Consider the following 16,811-nt stretch of genomic DNA (forward strand, 5'->3'; position numbering starts at 1 on the left):
AAGTTCCTTATGGGTCTTAACTGGGTGCAGGTGGCGAGGGTGTTTCTACTTGTCAAGGAACCTAGAACCATGGGTCACTATTTCAAAATAAAGGATTCTTTGCCTCCCCCCCACCCCCTCACAGAAGGCTGAGAGTTCTTGATGCTATCTTCCTCAAAAGTTGGCAGAAGCAGAGTCTTTGAATATTTCTAAGGCATAAGTGGATAGATTTTTGGTAAACAAAGGAGCAGAAGGTTATTAGGGGGTAAGTGAGAATGTGGAATTGAAGGTTACATTCAGCTCAGCTTTGAACTCACTAAACAGCAAAGCCAATGGCCTACTTCTTACTAATGTTCATACACACAAATTCTGTGGCTGTAACAGCAGGTTAAAGGGTCGATATTCTGCGGTGAGTAACTCACTTCCTGTCCACTCCAGAGCTTCTCTACCTTTCACAAAGCCAAGTTAGGAGCAAGATGGAATACTCTACTTTCCAAAATGAGTACGACACCAACAAAATGAATGGTGATCTGACTGAAGCATACAAAATTCTGAAGGGGCTTGACAGGGTAGACTGAGAGAGGCAATATAGAATAAGGCTACAGTTTAAAATTGAGGACTGTTGATTCATGACGGAAATGAAGAGGAATTTCTTCTCAGAGCATTGTTGGACTTTGCAGTTCTCTTTCTTACAGAACAGTGGTTATGTAGTTGAATATATTTAAGACTGAACTAGACAGCTTTTGATTAACAGGGAATCAAGGATTATACAGAACAAGTAGAACAGTGGAGTTAAGGTCATAATCAGAATAGATGTGGTCTTATTGAATAATACAGCAGGTTCAATTGGCCAAATGGCATATTCCTCCTATTTCTTACGATCTTATGAACAACACTTGGGAAACCTGACACTATCCAGGGCAAACCAAGTAGCATCAGAGCAGCAGGAAAGTTTGACCTTTCGGGTCAGGACCCTTCTTCAGAAATGGGGGAGGGGAAGGGGATTCCGAAATAAATAGGGAGACGGGGGAGGCAGAGTGAAGATGGATAAAGGAGAAGACAGGGTGAGAGGAGACAGACAGATCAAAGGGGTGGGATGAGGTTAGTTGGTAGGAGATGGGGGTGGGAGGAATGGTTAGGGAGGCGGGGTCTAGCTGGGCTAGTTTTGGGATATGGTCAGGGGAGGGCAGATTTTGAAGCATGTGAAGTCCAAGCTTGTGGTGTTGGCGGTGAAACAGTGGAGGAGGGTAATGGACTTTTGTAGCTATATCTTATATTTTGTTATTCCTAAACTATTCAAAATGACACCAGAACATGGTGGCAGTGGAAGCTTTTCACTGCATTTTACTGTATATTTCACTATAAAATACATGAGACAATAAAATCAGTGAAGGTTGTTTATTGGACTTTCAGAAAGATTTTGACAAATTCTGCATAAGTGATCAATTTATAGAATTAAAGTACATGGGATTAGGGATAGTGGATTGAGATGGATAAAAAAAAATTGAGCAGCAAGCGTGAAACAAGAGTAGGAACAAATGTGCCATTTTTTGATTGGCTGGCAGTGACTCCTGGGGTGCAGAAAGGATTGGTACTAGGACCCCAGCTATTCACATCATCTTAATGATTTGGAGTAGTGTGGAGGGGCGGCACTTAGCTCAATGATCAGCCATGATCATGTGGAGAACTGAATGGTGGACTACTTATTGAGCAAATTTCATTTGCCAGCACAATTTATGACACTTCCCAACACCTTGATGGAGACTGAGAACAAATTAATCACATTGAATTTCTTCAAATTTCTTCGTAAAGAGGATATACCAGTACAATTGTCTACTTTAGAGGTTGATGCCAAGTTGTAGTTTTAGCTTGGGTACTTGAATGGGTAGCACTGGAGCAAAGGCTTAACTTACACTGTTTCTCCTTTAAGTATTCTCCAGCATCTGCAGTTCCTGCTATATCTAATTTTTGTTTTGCTGACTTAAGGTAATTGACTGCATATTCAAGGTTCTAATTATAAAGGCACACAAACTATTGTTGAGATATTTTTAGACAAACACTTTTAGGACAAACTGTTATATTCTTGAATAGCAGCAGAGGGTGCTACCATTTGTCAAGTGCATGTTATTTCAGTATTTTCTTATCACTCTGTTCAGAGATGTTATTATTCAACTCTGGAGTAACTAGGACTTGAACCTGAATCTCCTGACTCAGAGGTAGGGGCACTAACATAGGAGCCCTCTGTAAATGCTGATCATGTAATCCTCAATAATTCATCTCATTTCAGAGTAAATCAAATGTTGTTAGATTTGACCTGCTCATTAGTCAGCTTAACAGTAAATGTCTTCCAGTAAGTGGACTTGTTTAAAAGACAATGTTCCAGATACAACAGTTATGCCGCAAAATGACCAGGTAGAATTTTATACCAAAGGAATGAAAATATCTTTGCGCAGTCATGTTTGATTTATTCGTACTAAATTTTTGTCTTCCATCTTTGGTGTCCATGTAAATAACAAGAACATAAATTTGAGTAAAATATATCCTTCCAAAGATGTTCAGCCCAGATCTGCTCTAAGCATCCCAAGTGGGATGTAACCAAGGTTTTATATAACTGTAACATAAGGTCTGCACCCTTATACTCGAGTCATCTGGGTTTAAAGGCCATCATTCCATTCTTTTCTTACTTATTTTCTGCGCCTTTGTGGCATTTTGAAGATCTATGCACCTGAAGCCTCCACATGCTCCCTCCCCATAAAATCTCTTTGGAAATCCACTGTATTTAAGATTTCAAAAACGTTTCACGTGACACGAGTCAACATATACCATTAGCACAGAAAACAAACAGCCTTTCCAATCATCCCTCATAGCTAATTTACAAAGATGCAACCACTAAAATGCTGCCATTCCTGACATCTTTGTAAAGTCTCTGTTGTACCGTTTTTAGTGCAGTTACATTTTTACCATGATACGGTGTCCAGAACTGCTTACAGGACCCTGATGAGGTGTCCTAAGACTTTTACACAAAGTTATTAACTCCAACTCCTAGCATTGGCCGATAAAATTAAGTACTCTGTAAACCCACTTCACCACATAATTTACTTATCTTGCTGTCTTCAGACTTGGCATTCACTCCAAGGTCCCTCTATTTCTCTACACTTTTCAGAAACCCACCAGTTATTATGCATTTTCTTGCCTTATCTCACCTCCCCAACCTCATTACTTTCTCTGGATTGAATTTCATTTACCACTTTCCTGCCCACCTGACCAGATTATGATACAATCTAACTATGCAATAGCACAATGTAACTAAAGTAATACAACATATTTTCCATAAATCCAAAGCAATTTAGTTGCAGATACCAAGTGTTTAGAGGTTATGGTTATCATTTATTTTAAACATCGTGCAAGCAGAATTCTTCTTACCAGGTGACTGATCCTAAAGTACTCTTCTCAATGAGCTGATGGAAGTGAAAGCTTGCAATGATAACTGCCAATTCTCCATCTTCCTAAATATTTTAAAAATTGAGATGTGAAGAACAGCACAATCTTTATTTTTAGGATTTGTGTTCAGAGAGAAGATGATGCTGCCAACAGCACACGTTAATCAAATAAAATGCAAAATCACTTAGTTACTTGAAATATTTTGACAATCAAGCTTTAACTCTAACTTTGTGTTAGCTGTTAAACAGGCAAGAATTTATCTATTCCTTGTTGATAAAATACTGCAATCATATTTCCAAGATTGAGGAATGTGGATAAACCCCACTGCTGAACAACTGTGTGGAAATGCAGCTGTTATGTAAATATATTTTGACTAAATGGGCTAGCTTGCTTTACCATTTATGTAAACACCAAAGTGAACTGATCACAATTAAAGGTGCGAGTGCAATAAACCAAAATATACATGTTTAAAAAAAGTTTTCTAATTTTTCAGGTTATGTAATTTAGTTTAACAGATTAAGAAAATGTCTCTTGCAATGAAATCAAAATACTTATTTTTAAAAACCCATTTGAATTTGCATTGTTTTCATATTTTAAATAACCTGCTAGCCAAACTATTCACTATATTAACCCGCAAATTACGTGTTCTGTTATTTCTACATCGTACTATCCTAAACCTAATATTGCTCACTATTCTTAGAATCCCAGGCTAACAACAATGTGAACTATCAGAACAGGTTGAAACTAGCAACACAGTTGAATTGCACTACAGAGTGCAATTTGAATTTTTTGAAAATCTGGAATTAAAACTCTAATTATGGCCAAAAACCACTGTTCATTGTTGTAAAGACCTCTACGTCCTTCAGAGAAGAAAAGCTGCTGTTTTTATCCATTGTGGTATTCATGTTACTTCAAAATCAGTGTGGTTGACTCTACCTCAGCAGTGGGATAGCAAGCCACCCAGTTGCATCAGACCACAGAAAAAACCCAAAAAAAATAGAAATGAAACCAGATGGACAATTTGGCCTCTCCAGGGCACTGGACAAGACACTGGAAAACTCAGTCCTGTTGACCTGCCAAGTCCTCTATCATCTAGAACCATAGAATCCCTTCAGTGTGGAAGCAGGCCATTTGGTCCATCAAGTCACACCAATCCTCTCAACAGCATTCCATCAAGACCCACTCCTCCATTCAATCCCTGTAACCCTGCATTTCTTATGGGCAATCCATCTGGCCTGCATGCAATGGACAATTTGGCACAGCCAATCTACCTAACTTACATTTTGGACTGTGGGAGGAGCACCCAGAGGAAAGCCAACCAGATACAAGGAGAATATGCAAACTCCACACAGACAGTTGCTACAGGGTGCAATCAAATCCAGATCTTTGGCACTATGAAGCAGGAGTGCTGATCACAGAGTCCAGATCCAGGCTTAGGAGACTGCTGTACCAGTTCTTGTGGAAATAACCTCATCATCACAGAGGATACAATATTGCGCTGTTTGACACTACCATGGTGCTAACAACTCAAGACTGGGTATTCATGAGGCACTGAGGCCTGAATTGTAGCCCTAAACAACATAAAACCACATGGTCTGGCATATCCACTAATATACCATTACCATCAAACCAAACGATCAACCCTTGTTCAAAGAATGCAAAAATGGCATGCCAGGATCAGCACCATACATACCGAAAATGAGGTGTCAACTTGGTCAAACTGTGGTTCAGAGCTATTTACATGCCCAACAGCATAAACAGCAAATATTAGGGAAAATCAATTCTACTGCCAACAGAATTGATTATTTACTCTGCAGTCCTGCCACATTTTGTCAATAGTGGTTGACCATTAAATAATTCACCGGCAGTGATGACTCAACAAACATGCCCAGCTTCAATAATAAGGCAGCCCAGAATACCAGTACAAAAGACATGGCTGAAGCACTTATGACAATGATCCATCTCATCGTCCTCCACAGATCCCAGTATCACATTCAATTCATTCACATGATATGCAGAAACAGTTTAAGGCACCAGATGCAGCAAACGTAGACCTCAACAACATTCTAGTAACGGCATTGAAGACTTGTGCTCCAGAACTTGCCATACCCTTGGCTAAGCTGTTCCCTTGCAACTACCACACCGCCACTGCATCTACTCAACAATGTGAAAAAACACCCAGATGTACGCTGTGCAGGAAAAGCAGGATACCAATCCACCCCAGTCTTTCCCAACCAGTGAAGTGAGGAAAGAGATCAACAGTACTAACTAGCAGCACTTGCTCAGCAATAACCTACTCACTTGCAGTCAATTTGTGTACCGCCAGGTCCACACAGCTCCTGATCTCATTAGTCTTGCTTCAAACCAAGTTTATAAAAGATGAAATCCAGAGGAGAGAAGAGTATGACTACCATTGACATCAAGGTAGCATTTGATTAAATTTGGCATCAAGGAACCTTAACAAAACTAAAGGCAACGGAAATCAGAGGGAAACCTCTGATTGCATGAAATTAATTGCATCTGTTGGAATAACTGCATCTCAGACCCAGGGCATCACGGCAGAACTTTCATCGTAATTAGCTGCTTCAACAGCAACCTTCCTCCATATAAGTCAAAAGTTGGAATGTTCAGTACCATTCACAGCTTATCAGATACTGAAGCATTCTATGTCCAAATGCAGTAACACCTAAACAGTATTAGATCTGGGCAAACAAGTGGCTAGTAACATTCACACCATATTGCCAAGCAACAGCCATCCCTAACAAGAGAGAATCTAATTAGCATACTTTGATATTCAGTGAGGTTATCATAGAATTCGATTATCAACACCTTGGGGATTGCCACTGACCTGAAACTGAACTGTACCAACAAAATAAATACTGTGGCTGTGAGGGCAGATCAGAGGCAAGGAATCCTTTAGCAACTAACACACTTCCCGACCCTCAAGTGGGTCGCCATTTAAATGGCAGGAGTGTGATGGAATACTCCCCACTTGCCTGGATGAATGCAGCTACAACACTGTTCAAGAAGTTTGACACTATCCAAGACAAAGCAGTCCACTTGAGTGGCACCACATCCACAAATATTCATCTCCTCTATCATTGATAGAAATTAGTGTAAGTGGGCACTATCTACAAGACGCAATGCACGAATTCAAAGTTCCTTAGATATCACCACCTAAACCCACAACCACTACCATTTAGAAGGATAAAGGCTGCAGATACATTGGAACACCATCTGAAAGTTCCTCTTCAAGCCACTCATCATCCATTCTTGAAAACATCCTGCACTGTAAATGTAGCAAAGCCCTGGAATTCACTTCCTAATGAAATTGTAAGTCTATTTACAGCAGATGGACTACAGAGATGCAAGGTAGCTCACCACTACCTTCTCAAGGACAATAGGGATGGGCAATAAAATGGTGGCCCAACCAGCAACATCCACATCCCACAAATAAATGTTTAAAAATATAAGTCAATACAGTATTTACAAAGGGGTTATTACTGTATCTTAAATGACTCAAGACAAAAGATCTAATGGGCAAAATAAAATTAGTTTTGTTTATTTTTGAAAACAAATGATCCCTTACATCATTTAACATTTCAGAATCACAGATGTTTCCACAAAGGCAATTTGCAAAGTATCAAGGTGTTAATCAGCTCCTCTCATTGGGACACCATCATATGGCTGACACCAGGCTTCCTAAGCTGCTCTACTCAGCTGGGCTTTACCACAGAAATGTTAACAATTCCTCGAAACATTCTTGACATGGTCAAACATTCACTGATGAATGGGGAACCCTGGCTTATCAACCTGATGACGGATGGTTGAAGAGAACATGCAAGGGCAAATTTAGGAAGGTATATAAACCTTTAAACAAATAACTTATATAACCCTTCAAGCACCAACTGCCTGCTTCTGGCAGAGTGAATAGATCATCCTTCAGACTTATCAGTCATCTTAGAACTCAGTGAAACAGGAGGAACTAACAAGGGGTTCTTTCAGAGTATCGCTCCATTTCTATCACTTTGACCAATTACGCAGACACAAACCACAACTTGGTAGTTCTTTTCTTTCCATGACAAAACAGTAAAATTAAATTGAAACTCTATTAACTCACTTGCCAACATCCCAATAACATGCCAGGGTATAAGCACTGCAACTTGATAAGCTGGTCTCCACCTACACACGTACTCAATTCTTCCAGATTTGTCAGACTATACTCCACAAGTAGAGATCGCCGACGAGGTCTTGAAAAAGAACTTGAAATTAGTAACAAGACATGGCTCAGTTTCAGAGATTTCTCAATTTTATTTAGTGTTTCTCTTAGAAAATAAAGATTCCATTTATTAGTCTAAAAAGAGCCAATGGTTAACCAGTAGATTCTCAGGGTAATACAGGATTCCCTAGTTTTAAGGAGATGCTTGGGAGAAAGTTACCATATGTTTGAAGTTGAAAGCTGATGCAAATTGGTTTGAAAAAAATACATCCAAATTTCCAGATCGGTCAAATAAATTGAGGAATATCACCTAGAGAAGTCTTAAAGGAAGGCCGGAGCTTACAATCACCTAGCCTTCATCACAGCTTGCATTCGCATCTAGCTTTCCATATTTAGCAAACACAGGTATAATAACACTCTCTCAATCCAAACTTTTAAGATAGATTGTGAAAAGTAAGGTCCCAACACTGATCTTTCATAGAATCCCAGAGTGTGGAAACAGGCCCTTTGGCCAAGCACATCCACACGACCCTCAGAGCATCCCACCCAGACCCAGACCCAAACCCATCCCCCAGTACTCTACAGGGTAATTTAGCATGGCCAAGCCACCTAGCCTGCACATCTTTGGACTGTGGGGGGAAACTGGAGCACCCAGAGGAAACCCACGTATGCAACAGGGAGGATGTGTAAACTCCACACATACCCCCAAGGGTGAAATCAAACCCGGGTCTCTGGTGCTGTGAAGCAGCAGTGCTAACCAGTGAGCCACCATGACACCCGTTTGTTACAGACTGTCACTTGGGAGTGCCCCATTTATACCTATTCTGATTCCTGTCCATTAACCAACACTATCTATTCTATTATATGATACCCAACTCTTAAGTCCTTATCTTGTGTACTAACCTTGTGCGGAATCTCAAATGTCCTTTGGAAATCCAAGTACACTTCTACAGGTTTCCCTTTACCTACCTACTAGTTACAGCCTCAAAAACATTAATAAAACTTTGTTAAACAGAAGCTCTATTTCATAAAATTAAATGCATTTGTTTTGATCATACATTACTTTTAAGTGCGTTGTTAAGTCTTCCTCATAATAGTTCCCAATGTCACAGGACAACAATACTTGCCTGTCACTCCACTTTTTAAACCACTTTTCTTTCTTGAATAGTCATGTTATACTTGACAATTTACAATCTGCAGGGACAGACCAGGATCTAGAGAATTTTGGAAGATCATAACCAGCGCATTCACTGTCCCTGCCAGTCTATCTTTTAAAGCCTAGGATGTTGGTCATCAATCCTGGGAACTTGGATTTCAGTCACTTAAATTTCTAAAGCATTTTCTTGGTTAATATTATTTAACTTCAATTTACTCACTTTCATTAGCCCAGGCGTTACTCTCTTTCTGATATGCAACTTGCATCTTCTTCCAAGACGGAGCAATATTTTGTCTATGTCAATTTATTTTGACCCAGTGACATTAAAAGAACAGCTGTATTGTTACAAGTCAGAACTCTGTGGAACTTTGAGAGGCTGACGAGTCCCAATCATTTTTACTCAATGATAAACCCCAGGATATTCGGGATTCAGCAAAAGTAATGTCACTGAATGTCAAAAGGGTATAGGAGATTCATTATTGTTTGAGATGATTATTGTACTTGCTACACATGAACATTACTTGCCACTTATCAGCCCCCAGCATGGTACTGTCCAGGTATTGCTGTATATGGACAGAAACTGCTTCAGTACCTGTGGAATTTTAAATGATGCTGAACAATGTGCAATCAGGATACTACCCTGATAAACTCTTGCTGCTTTGCACTGAAACTAAGATGACTGACCTCCAGCAATCATGATCATCATCCTTTGTGCTATGTGGGTGGATGGGTTACCTCTACGAAAGGCAGGAGGATGGGCAGGTCATGCAGGAGCCTCCTATCCTATCCCCATCTTAAACAAGTATGCTCTTCCGTAAAGTGGAAGCGGTGATGCACTCCGGAAAATGTAACCCTGACAGTCAGGTTTCTCACACCAAAACTGGCTCTGCAATGACAGATATACCAGGTTCCAAGCAATCAATTGTGAAAGGGAGCTCTAGTCAGAGGTACTGGTAGACATTTTTGTGGCTGGCAACAAGAATCAGTTGTGTGTTGCTTCCTGGGTACCAGGGTTAAGAACATCTCAAAGAGGATACAGAGTATTCTCAAGTGGGAGAGAGACCAGCAAGTGGTCATTGCACACATTAGAACCAAGGACGTGGAACCTCATCTTTTTCTCAACCTAGGAAGAGAACAAAGGAAATTAGTACAGGAGGTTAAAAAGTACGTACTCGAGGATTAGCAATATAGTGATACCTGGATTACTCCTGGTTCCATGTGCTAGTGAGGGTAGAAATAGGAGGATAGAGCAGATGAATTATTGCCTGAGAAGCTGGTGCAGGGGAGGAGGATACACATTTTTGGATCATTGGAACCTCTTCTGGGGTAGACGTGGCCTGTATGAGGAGGATAGGGACCGGCAAGGAGGCTTGCTAGAGCTACTCCAAAGAGGATTCAAGCCTTGTTTTTTTTTGATGGGGGAGGGCAGTGGGGAAATTGGTCATGGAGGAGAGAGACCCAGGGAGCTAATGAGAAGAGGGATCAGTCTGAGGCTCATGCAGTTGGGAAAAGGAGCAAGTCAAATATTCAAGGCAGGCAGACAAAAGAAAAAACAGAACGAGGTAAGGCTGATAAATTAAACTGCATTTATTTCAATGCACGTGGCCTGACAGGTTAAGTAGATGAGCTCAGGGCACGGCTGGGAACAAGGGACTGGGATATTATGGCTATTACAGAGAGTCATAGGTCAGGGATGGAAAGGACTGACAGCTTTGTGTCCAGGTATAGGTGCTATAGGGAGGATAGAAGGGGGGGGGGGGCGCAAGAGAAGACAGGGAGCAGCATTTTTGATTGGGGATAACATTACGGCTGCACTTGGGGAGGATATTCCAGGGAGTACATTCAGTAGAGTTATTTGGGTGTAACAGAAATGACAAAGGGATGAAAACCTAATGGGGATTATACAATAGACAGTGGGAAATTGAGAAGCAGATTTGTAAGGAGATCAGTTATCTGCACGAATTACAGGGTAGCAATGGTAGGGGATGACGGGGGCTGCCATAGTATTATGGGATCAGGTGGAGAGAAATTTGTTAAGTAAGTGTGTAAAGGAAAATTATGATTCAATATGTGGATGTACCTACTAGACAAGGTGCGGAATGTGACCTACATTTGGGAAATATGGCTGGGCAAAGTGACCACGGCATCAGTGGGGTGGACTTTGGGGCAAGTCATCATAATTCTGTTAGTTTTAAAATAGTTATGGAAAAGGATACAGCTGATCTAAAAGTTAGAATCCTAAATTGGAGGAAGGCCAATCTTAACATTATTAGGCAAGAACTTTCAGAAGTTGTGTGGAGATGGATATACGCAGGTAAAGGGATGGCTAGAAAATAAGAAGCCTTCAAAAATTAGAAAACAGAGTCCAAAGACACACTGTCCCTGTTAGGATGAAGGGCAAGGCTGGTAGATGTACCAAATGCTGGATGACAACAGAAACAGATTCTGGTCAAGAAGATGAAGAAACGCAAGTCATTTATAAAGAGCAGGGACAGAGTGAATTGCAAGAGCAGTTTAAGGGCAGTAGGAGCATACTAAAGAGGGAAATCAAGAGGGCAAAAATGGGGACTTAAGATGGCTTTGGCAAATAGGGTTAAAGAGAATACAAAGTGTTTCTACAAACGCATTAAGAACAAAACAGTAACTAGGAAGAGAATAGGGTCCCTCAACAAACAGAGGCCGTGTACATGTGGAGCAACAGGAGATGCGCAAGATACTAAATAAGTATTTTGCATCAGCGTTTACTATGGAGAAAATATGGAAGACAGAACTTCGAGAAGTAAATAGCAATTCCTTGAAAAATATCTATATATAGGTGGTGTTAAAACATAAAAAGGTGGATAAATCCCAGGACAGGATCAGGTGGACCAGAGGACTTTGTGGGAAGCCAGGAAAATTATTGCTGAACCCATTCTTGAGACATTTGTATCGTTGACAACTACGAGTGACATGGTGGAAGACTGAAGATTGGTTAACGTGGTGCCATTATTTAAGAAAGTGGCAAGGAAAAGCAGGGAACTATAGACCCGAAAGCCTAACATCTGTGGTGGGCAACCTGTTACATGGGATTCTGAGAGAGAGGATTCATTTGTATTTGGAAAGGCAATATCTGATTATGCATAGTCAAAATGGCTGCATGTTGGGGTAATCATCTATCACTAACTTGATTAAGTTTTTGGAAGAAGTGAAGAGGATTGAAGGCAGAGTGGTGAATATTGTCTTTATGGATGTCAGTAAGGCACTTGAACAGAGCAAACTAGCCAATCGGATACTAAATTGGCTAGAAGGAAGGAGACAGAGGGTGCTGGCGGTGGGTTGCTTTTCAGACTATAGGCCTGTGACGAGTGGTGTGCTGGAAAGATCAGTGTCGGACCCCTTTTTTTGTCATTTATATAAATAATCCGAATATGAATAAAAAATTTGCAGATGACACCAAAATTGGTGGGATAGTGGACAGTGAAGGTGGTGCACAATGGTCAAGTTTTGCTCCTTCTCTAGCAGGTACTTCCACATATTGAATAAGAAAAATTTTCTTGTACACACAAATTCCTCTCCAGAGTACAAGAGGACCCTAATCAGATGGACCAAGGAGTGGCAGGCAGAGTTTAATCCAGATAAGTGAGGTGTTACATTTTGTTTGAGCAAATCAGAGAAGACTTATGCACTTAACTAAGATCCTAAGCAGTGTTGCCCAACAAAGACTTGAGCGCAGGTTCATAGTTCCTTGAAAGAGCAGTCACAGGGAAACAAGGTAGCGAAAGTGGTGTTTGGTACGCTTGCCTTTATTGATTGGTATGTTGAGTTATAGGAGTTAGGTGGTCAGATTGTAGCTGTACAAGACATTGGTTAGGCCACTTATGGAATACTGTGTTCAATTCTGGTCTCCCTACTATGGGAAAGATGTATATGATTACAAAGTGTTTGGAGAGATATGGGCTAAATGCCAGCAAGAGAGGCTGGGTTAATTTAGGATAGCTGGTCTGCATGGATCAGTTGGACTGAATGGTCTGTTTCAGAGTCGCAAATGTCTATGACTCAATAATCTAATGTCTCCATACAGTAAAGCACTATCCCCTTGACTTGTAGTGACTCCAGCCTGGCTAGATCATATTAATACCATGAACAAAAACAGGAATGCTGGAGAACTCAACTGCAAAGTTGTCAAAGCTGCCAAGGACTGGCCAAAAAAAATTGTTAGGAAAATAATACTGGCTATTTCAACAATACCTATTGACAAAAGCTATTATAGGATGACAGATTTCCCAGACTGGCATTTTTACAAAGGTGCAAATCAAGTTAGCATTTTGATAGACATCTTCAATGATTATAGAATGGAAATATTTGTGTAAAAGATTAAGCAGTCAAGTGAAATCAGTAAGTAGAACATCAAAATACTTAACTGGATATTTTATATATTATCTAATACTGATATTATCAACAATTTTATTTTCTGTCATGTGTTGCTGAGATATGCACATGGTACATACTAAGTGAGCTGGCACAGAAAGGGATTGGCTGTGTGTGGGGGCAGGTGCATGTGTGGAGAACAGGAGGTGTTGATTGGCTTGGGCTGATACTGAAGCATCATGGAAATATGACAGCCCATGGGTAGAACAGCACAAGGTGCCAAGGTAGGTATGAGGTGGGTACAGGATGTTGGATGCCTAGATTACCACAAATGAAGCAGGGCAAGTGAGAGGGTGAGAAGATGAGAAGAGATGGTATGTTTTACATTTCAATCTTTATTCTCCTCAAAATTCAAACAATGCCAGAACTCCCAGGCAGGTATTTCACCCTACCCACCATGTTCACGCTTCCCAAGTCACTGGGGGGGGGGGGCGGCAGCATACATCCCACCACCACTCTCCCATCCCCACTAGTCCCCACTTGCCTGCATCTGCCCAAGTCTCTAAATAATTCTTATTCATGTACTTATGTACCTAGCCAAACATACTAATGTACTATTCATGTACCTGTCCAAATATCTTTTAAATGTTGTACTGTACCTGCATCTACAACATCCTTTAGCAATTCATTCCACAGACGAACAACCCTCTGAAAAAGTTGTCGTCAGGTCCTTGTAAATCTCTTCTCACCGTAAAATTATGCCCTCTAGCTTTGAACTTCCCAACCCTAGGTAAAAGGCTTTTCTATACTCAGAATTTAATACACCTTTACAATGTCACTCCTCAACCTCCCAGGCTCCAGTGAAAAGTCCCAGCTTATCCAGCCTCTCCTTATAACTCAGACCCTCCAGTTCCAGTGACATTCTTGTAAGCCTTTTTTGCACCCTCTCCAGTTTACTAGTATCCTTCCTATAAACAGGCAAGCCAGAACTGTATACAGTACTCCAAAGGTGGCCTCAATGTCCATACAACTGCAAAACGACATCCCAACTCCTAAACTCAATGTTCTGAGCAATGAAGGCAAGTGTGCCAAACATCATCCTTACCACTCTGGCTACCCATGACAACTTTCAATGAACTACATACATGAACACTAAGATCTGTTCTACAACAGTCCCCTGGGCTCTAACATTAACTGGAGTAGTCCTGCCCTTGTTTGTCTCACTGAAATGCAATACCTTGCATTTGTACAAGTTACTCTTCAGCCCACTGGTGCAATTGATCAAGAACCCTTTGTAATCTTACACATGAAAATAGGCTGCACAGGTAACCATTTTTAAAGGTCAGGCTCATGGAGCCAAGGTATTTCCACTCCCACTCCCTCCCCTCGCCCCCACTATCTCTGCATATAGAAACCTGGATCCCAAGTATTTCAAGAAATTGGGCAGAAATTAAAAAAACCCCAAAATACACAAAACCAGATAATGAATTTGCTCCTAAAATCCCCTAGAAAACTGAACTACAAGGCAGAGAAAACTAACTCCTTTAACTAGACGAGAAAGAGTCAGCAAGGAGCTGTTCTATCAATCTTGGTTGGTTCCCTCCCACATCTGTTGTTGATAGGTTCATAGTGAGAGAAGGAGCCCAAAACTTTAGTAGCAAAAAGTGGTGAGTAAGTCTTCTCTGGGTCAGAACTAGAGAAGATTGAAAAGCAAGGTTGGCAGTCGCAGCAGGAACAAGTGCAAGAAACAGTCCCACAAGATGTATAGATGACAGGGTTAGCAACACTTATGGATGAGCATGTAATCAGTGTTAAAACAAATCAATAAATACTCAATTAGCTAGGATTTATGACAATTGGAAATCATGAAGGTAGTGATTTCCCTGCACATGGATGCAAAATCTCTAGCTTAAGACTGCGGAATATCAGGAACTCATAGGGAAGGATGGAGTGAATACTCCCATGTTGAATACCAATTAGATAAAATAACAACCGCTTTACATTAAAAAATATTTTGCTTATACTACAAACTAGTAACAGTAAACTAAACAGTACACTAAACAGTACAGAAGCAAATGTATCTTCATTTTGCTTTTTGACGACTTTGGATCACATGGAACTCTTACAGCAATGGAAGATTTGGGAACTCTAGTCACTGTTACAATGAATTAAATCTTAGGAGTTAAATGATTAATAAGGAAGCTGAGAGGACATCGCCAAAAAAAAACAAATCCAGATCATTGTGCAGTGAAATTGGGAAACTTTTAGACAATGGTGAAAAAATGAAATTCTTTTCCACCAATTCATTCTAGTTCAAAATTAACCTTGCATTAAATATCAAACATGAATCTGAGGCTGAAATCAAAAATGCAGTAAAAGGGTAAAAAGCTCCAATTTGAAATTTTCAGCATTGTCCATAGGCAATGAAAATGGTGGTATCACCAGTCAATGAAAGGTTTATCAGCTATTTTTAAAAAAATTTGTTTTTGCACTGATTTGTCCCACATTTCCCCCACTATAAATCTGATGGAGCAATGACAATTAAGGACATCAAAAAATTCTTCCAATTCTACTTTCCAGTAAGTCTGATTATGGACAGTATTAGCCAATAAAGAAATTAGTAATTGAGAACAAAAAAGGAACCCTTGAAAAAGATCAAAAAGGAGCTCTTCACAAAACACACAAATCAGATATCTGAACTCGAGAAGGGGGAGAATTTACCTTCTTTAGTTTGGAACCAATGGTTGCTGGTTCAGAAAGACTGAAGTAAACAATGGGAGGACTGCCAAATGCTACTGGTGCCCAAGACCAGAAGAATTCTCTTCAGTAGAGTAATTTGCGTGAAATTTACTGATGCACCCATTTTGTGTGGCCACAGTAGAAATATCAGAGTAGTTGCAATATTACTTAGAATTAATTGGGACTAAAGGGTCAATATTTATTCTTCATCTTTATGAGAAGAGCTTTGTAAAATGGGTCAGGAAGGAGGGCCAAAAAAACACTACCTTGTCCACCATCTTCACTTTTTTTAAGTATGATGTACAGATTGATGCCGAGAGAAATTAATTTAGTTACATTGCATATGTTCTCATAAACTCACCCATTTAATGCAGGAGTTTTACTTGGACGAAACAATGGTGTAACTCCATACACACAGAGTGCTTTCAGACTAGAAAGAGAAGGCCAAACTGTACTGTTCCAGCATAAAGTAGCAGATGTTTCATTGAAGTAGGCCTTACTTTGCTCTTTCACATGTTCCTTACCATTCTTTTCTCTGAGAACTATTATCCAAGTAATTCCAAGAGCTCTGTATACAAATATTTTTAAGGCAGTTAATTCTAACTTGTCATTGTGGTCAATTTGATCTTAATCCTTAGAATCAAAAACCTGGCAAATCTGATTAGCTTAAATTTAATCTTTGTCAACATGCTACTAAAAAATATTGCATCAGTTTGACAGCTTGAATAACTTATGTATTTTAGCACCACTAATTCATCTTTCCTTTAAATTATGAGGAATATTTATAATAGCAAATAACTATCTTAAGTCAGATCACAGAACATGTTAAAATATTTTGAACCCCTAGCTGTCCATCTGTTCACATGAAATGCATGAACAATAAAATGTTGTAACTTTTTACACAGAAACAAGAATGATGATAATACCAAG

The 16,811-nt window shown here is 40.0% G+C and overlaps 1 protein-coding gene across 12 annotated transcripts in view; it reads right to left on the minus strand.

Moving 5' to 3' along the window:
- Window positions 1–16,811, minus strand: part of fbxo15 (F-box protein 15) — a 344,940-nt gene that overhangs the window by 311,061 nt on the left and 17,068 nt on the right. For 10 of the 12 annotated variants that reach the window (XR_009445754.1, XR_009445755.1, XR_009445756.1 and 7 more), the window contains 3 exons: window positions 16,243–16,449; window positions 7,541–7,670; window positions 3,403–3,485 (listed from right to left, as the gene is read on the minus strand). Coding sequence is in view for 9 of the 12 variants with exons in the window: in XM_059646017.1 (XP_059502000.1) it covers window positions 3,403–3,485; window positions 7,541–7,670; window positions 16,243–16,449 (420 nt within the window). In the remaining 3 variants the exon portion in view is untranslated. The remainder of the gene's footprint in view (window positions 1–3,402; window positions 3,486–7,540; window positions 7,671–16,242; window positions 16,450–16,811) is intronic. The other 2 variants (XM_059646015.1, XM_059646016.1) reach the window with 2 other exon arrangements.

The sequence above is a fragment of the Stegostoma tigrinum genome, chromosome 5 (genome assembly GCF_030684315.1).
Source record: "Stegostoma tigrinum isolate sSteTig4 chromosome 5, sSteTig4.hap1, whole genome shotgun sequence".
Classification (NCBI taxonomy): Eukaryota; Metazoa; Chordata; class Chondrichthyes; order Orectolobiformes; family Stegostomatidae; genus Stegostoma; species Stegostoma tigrinum.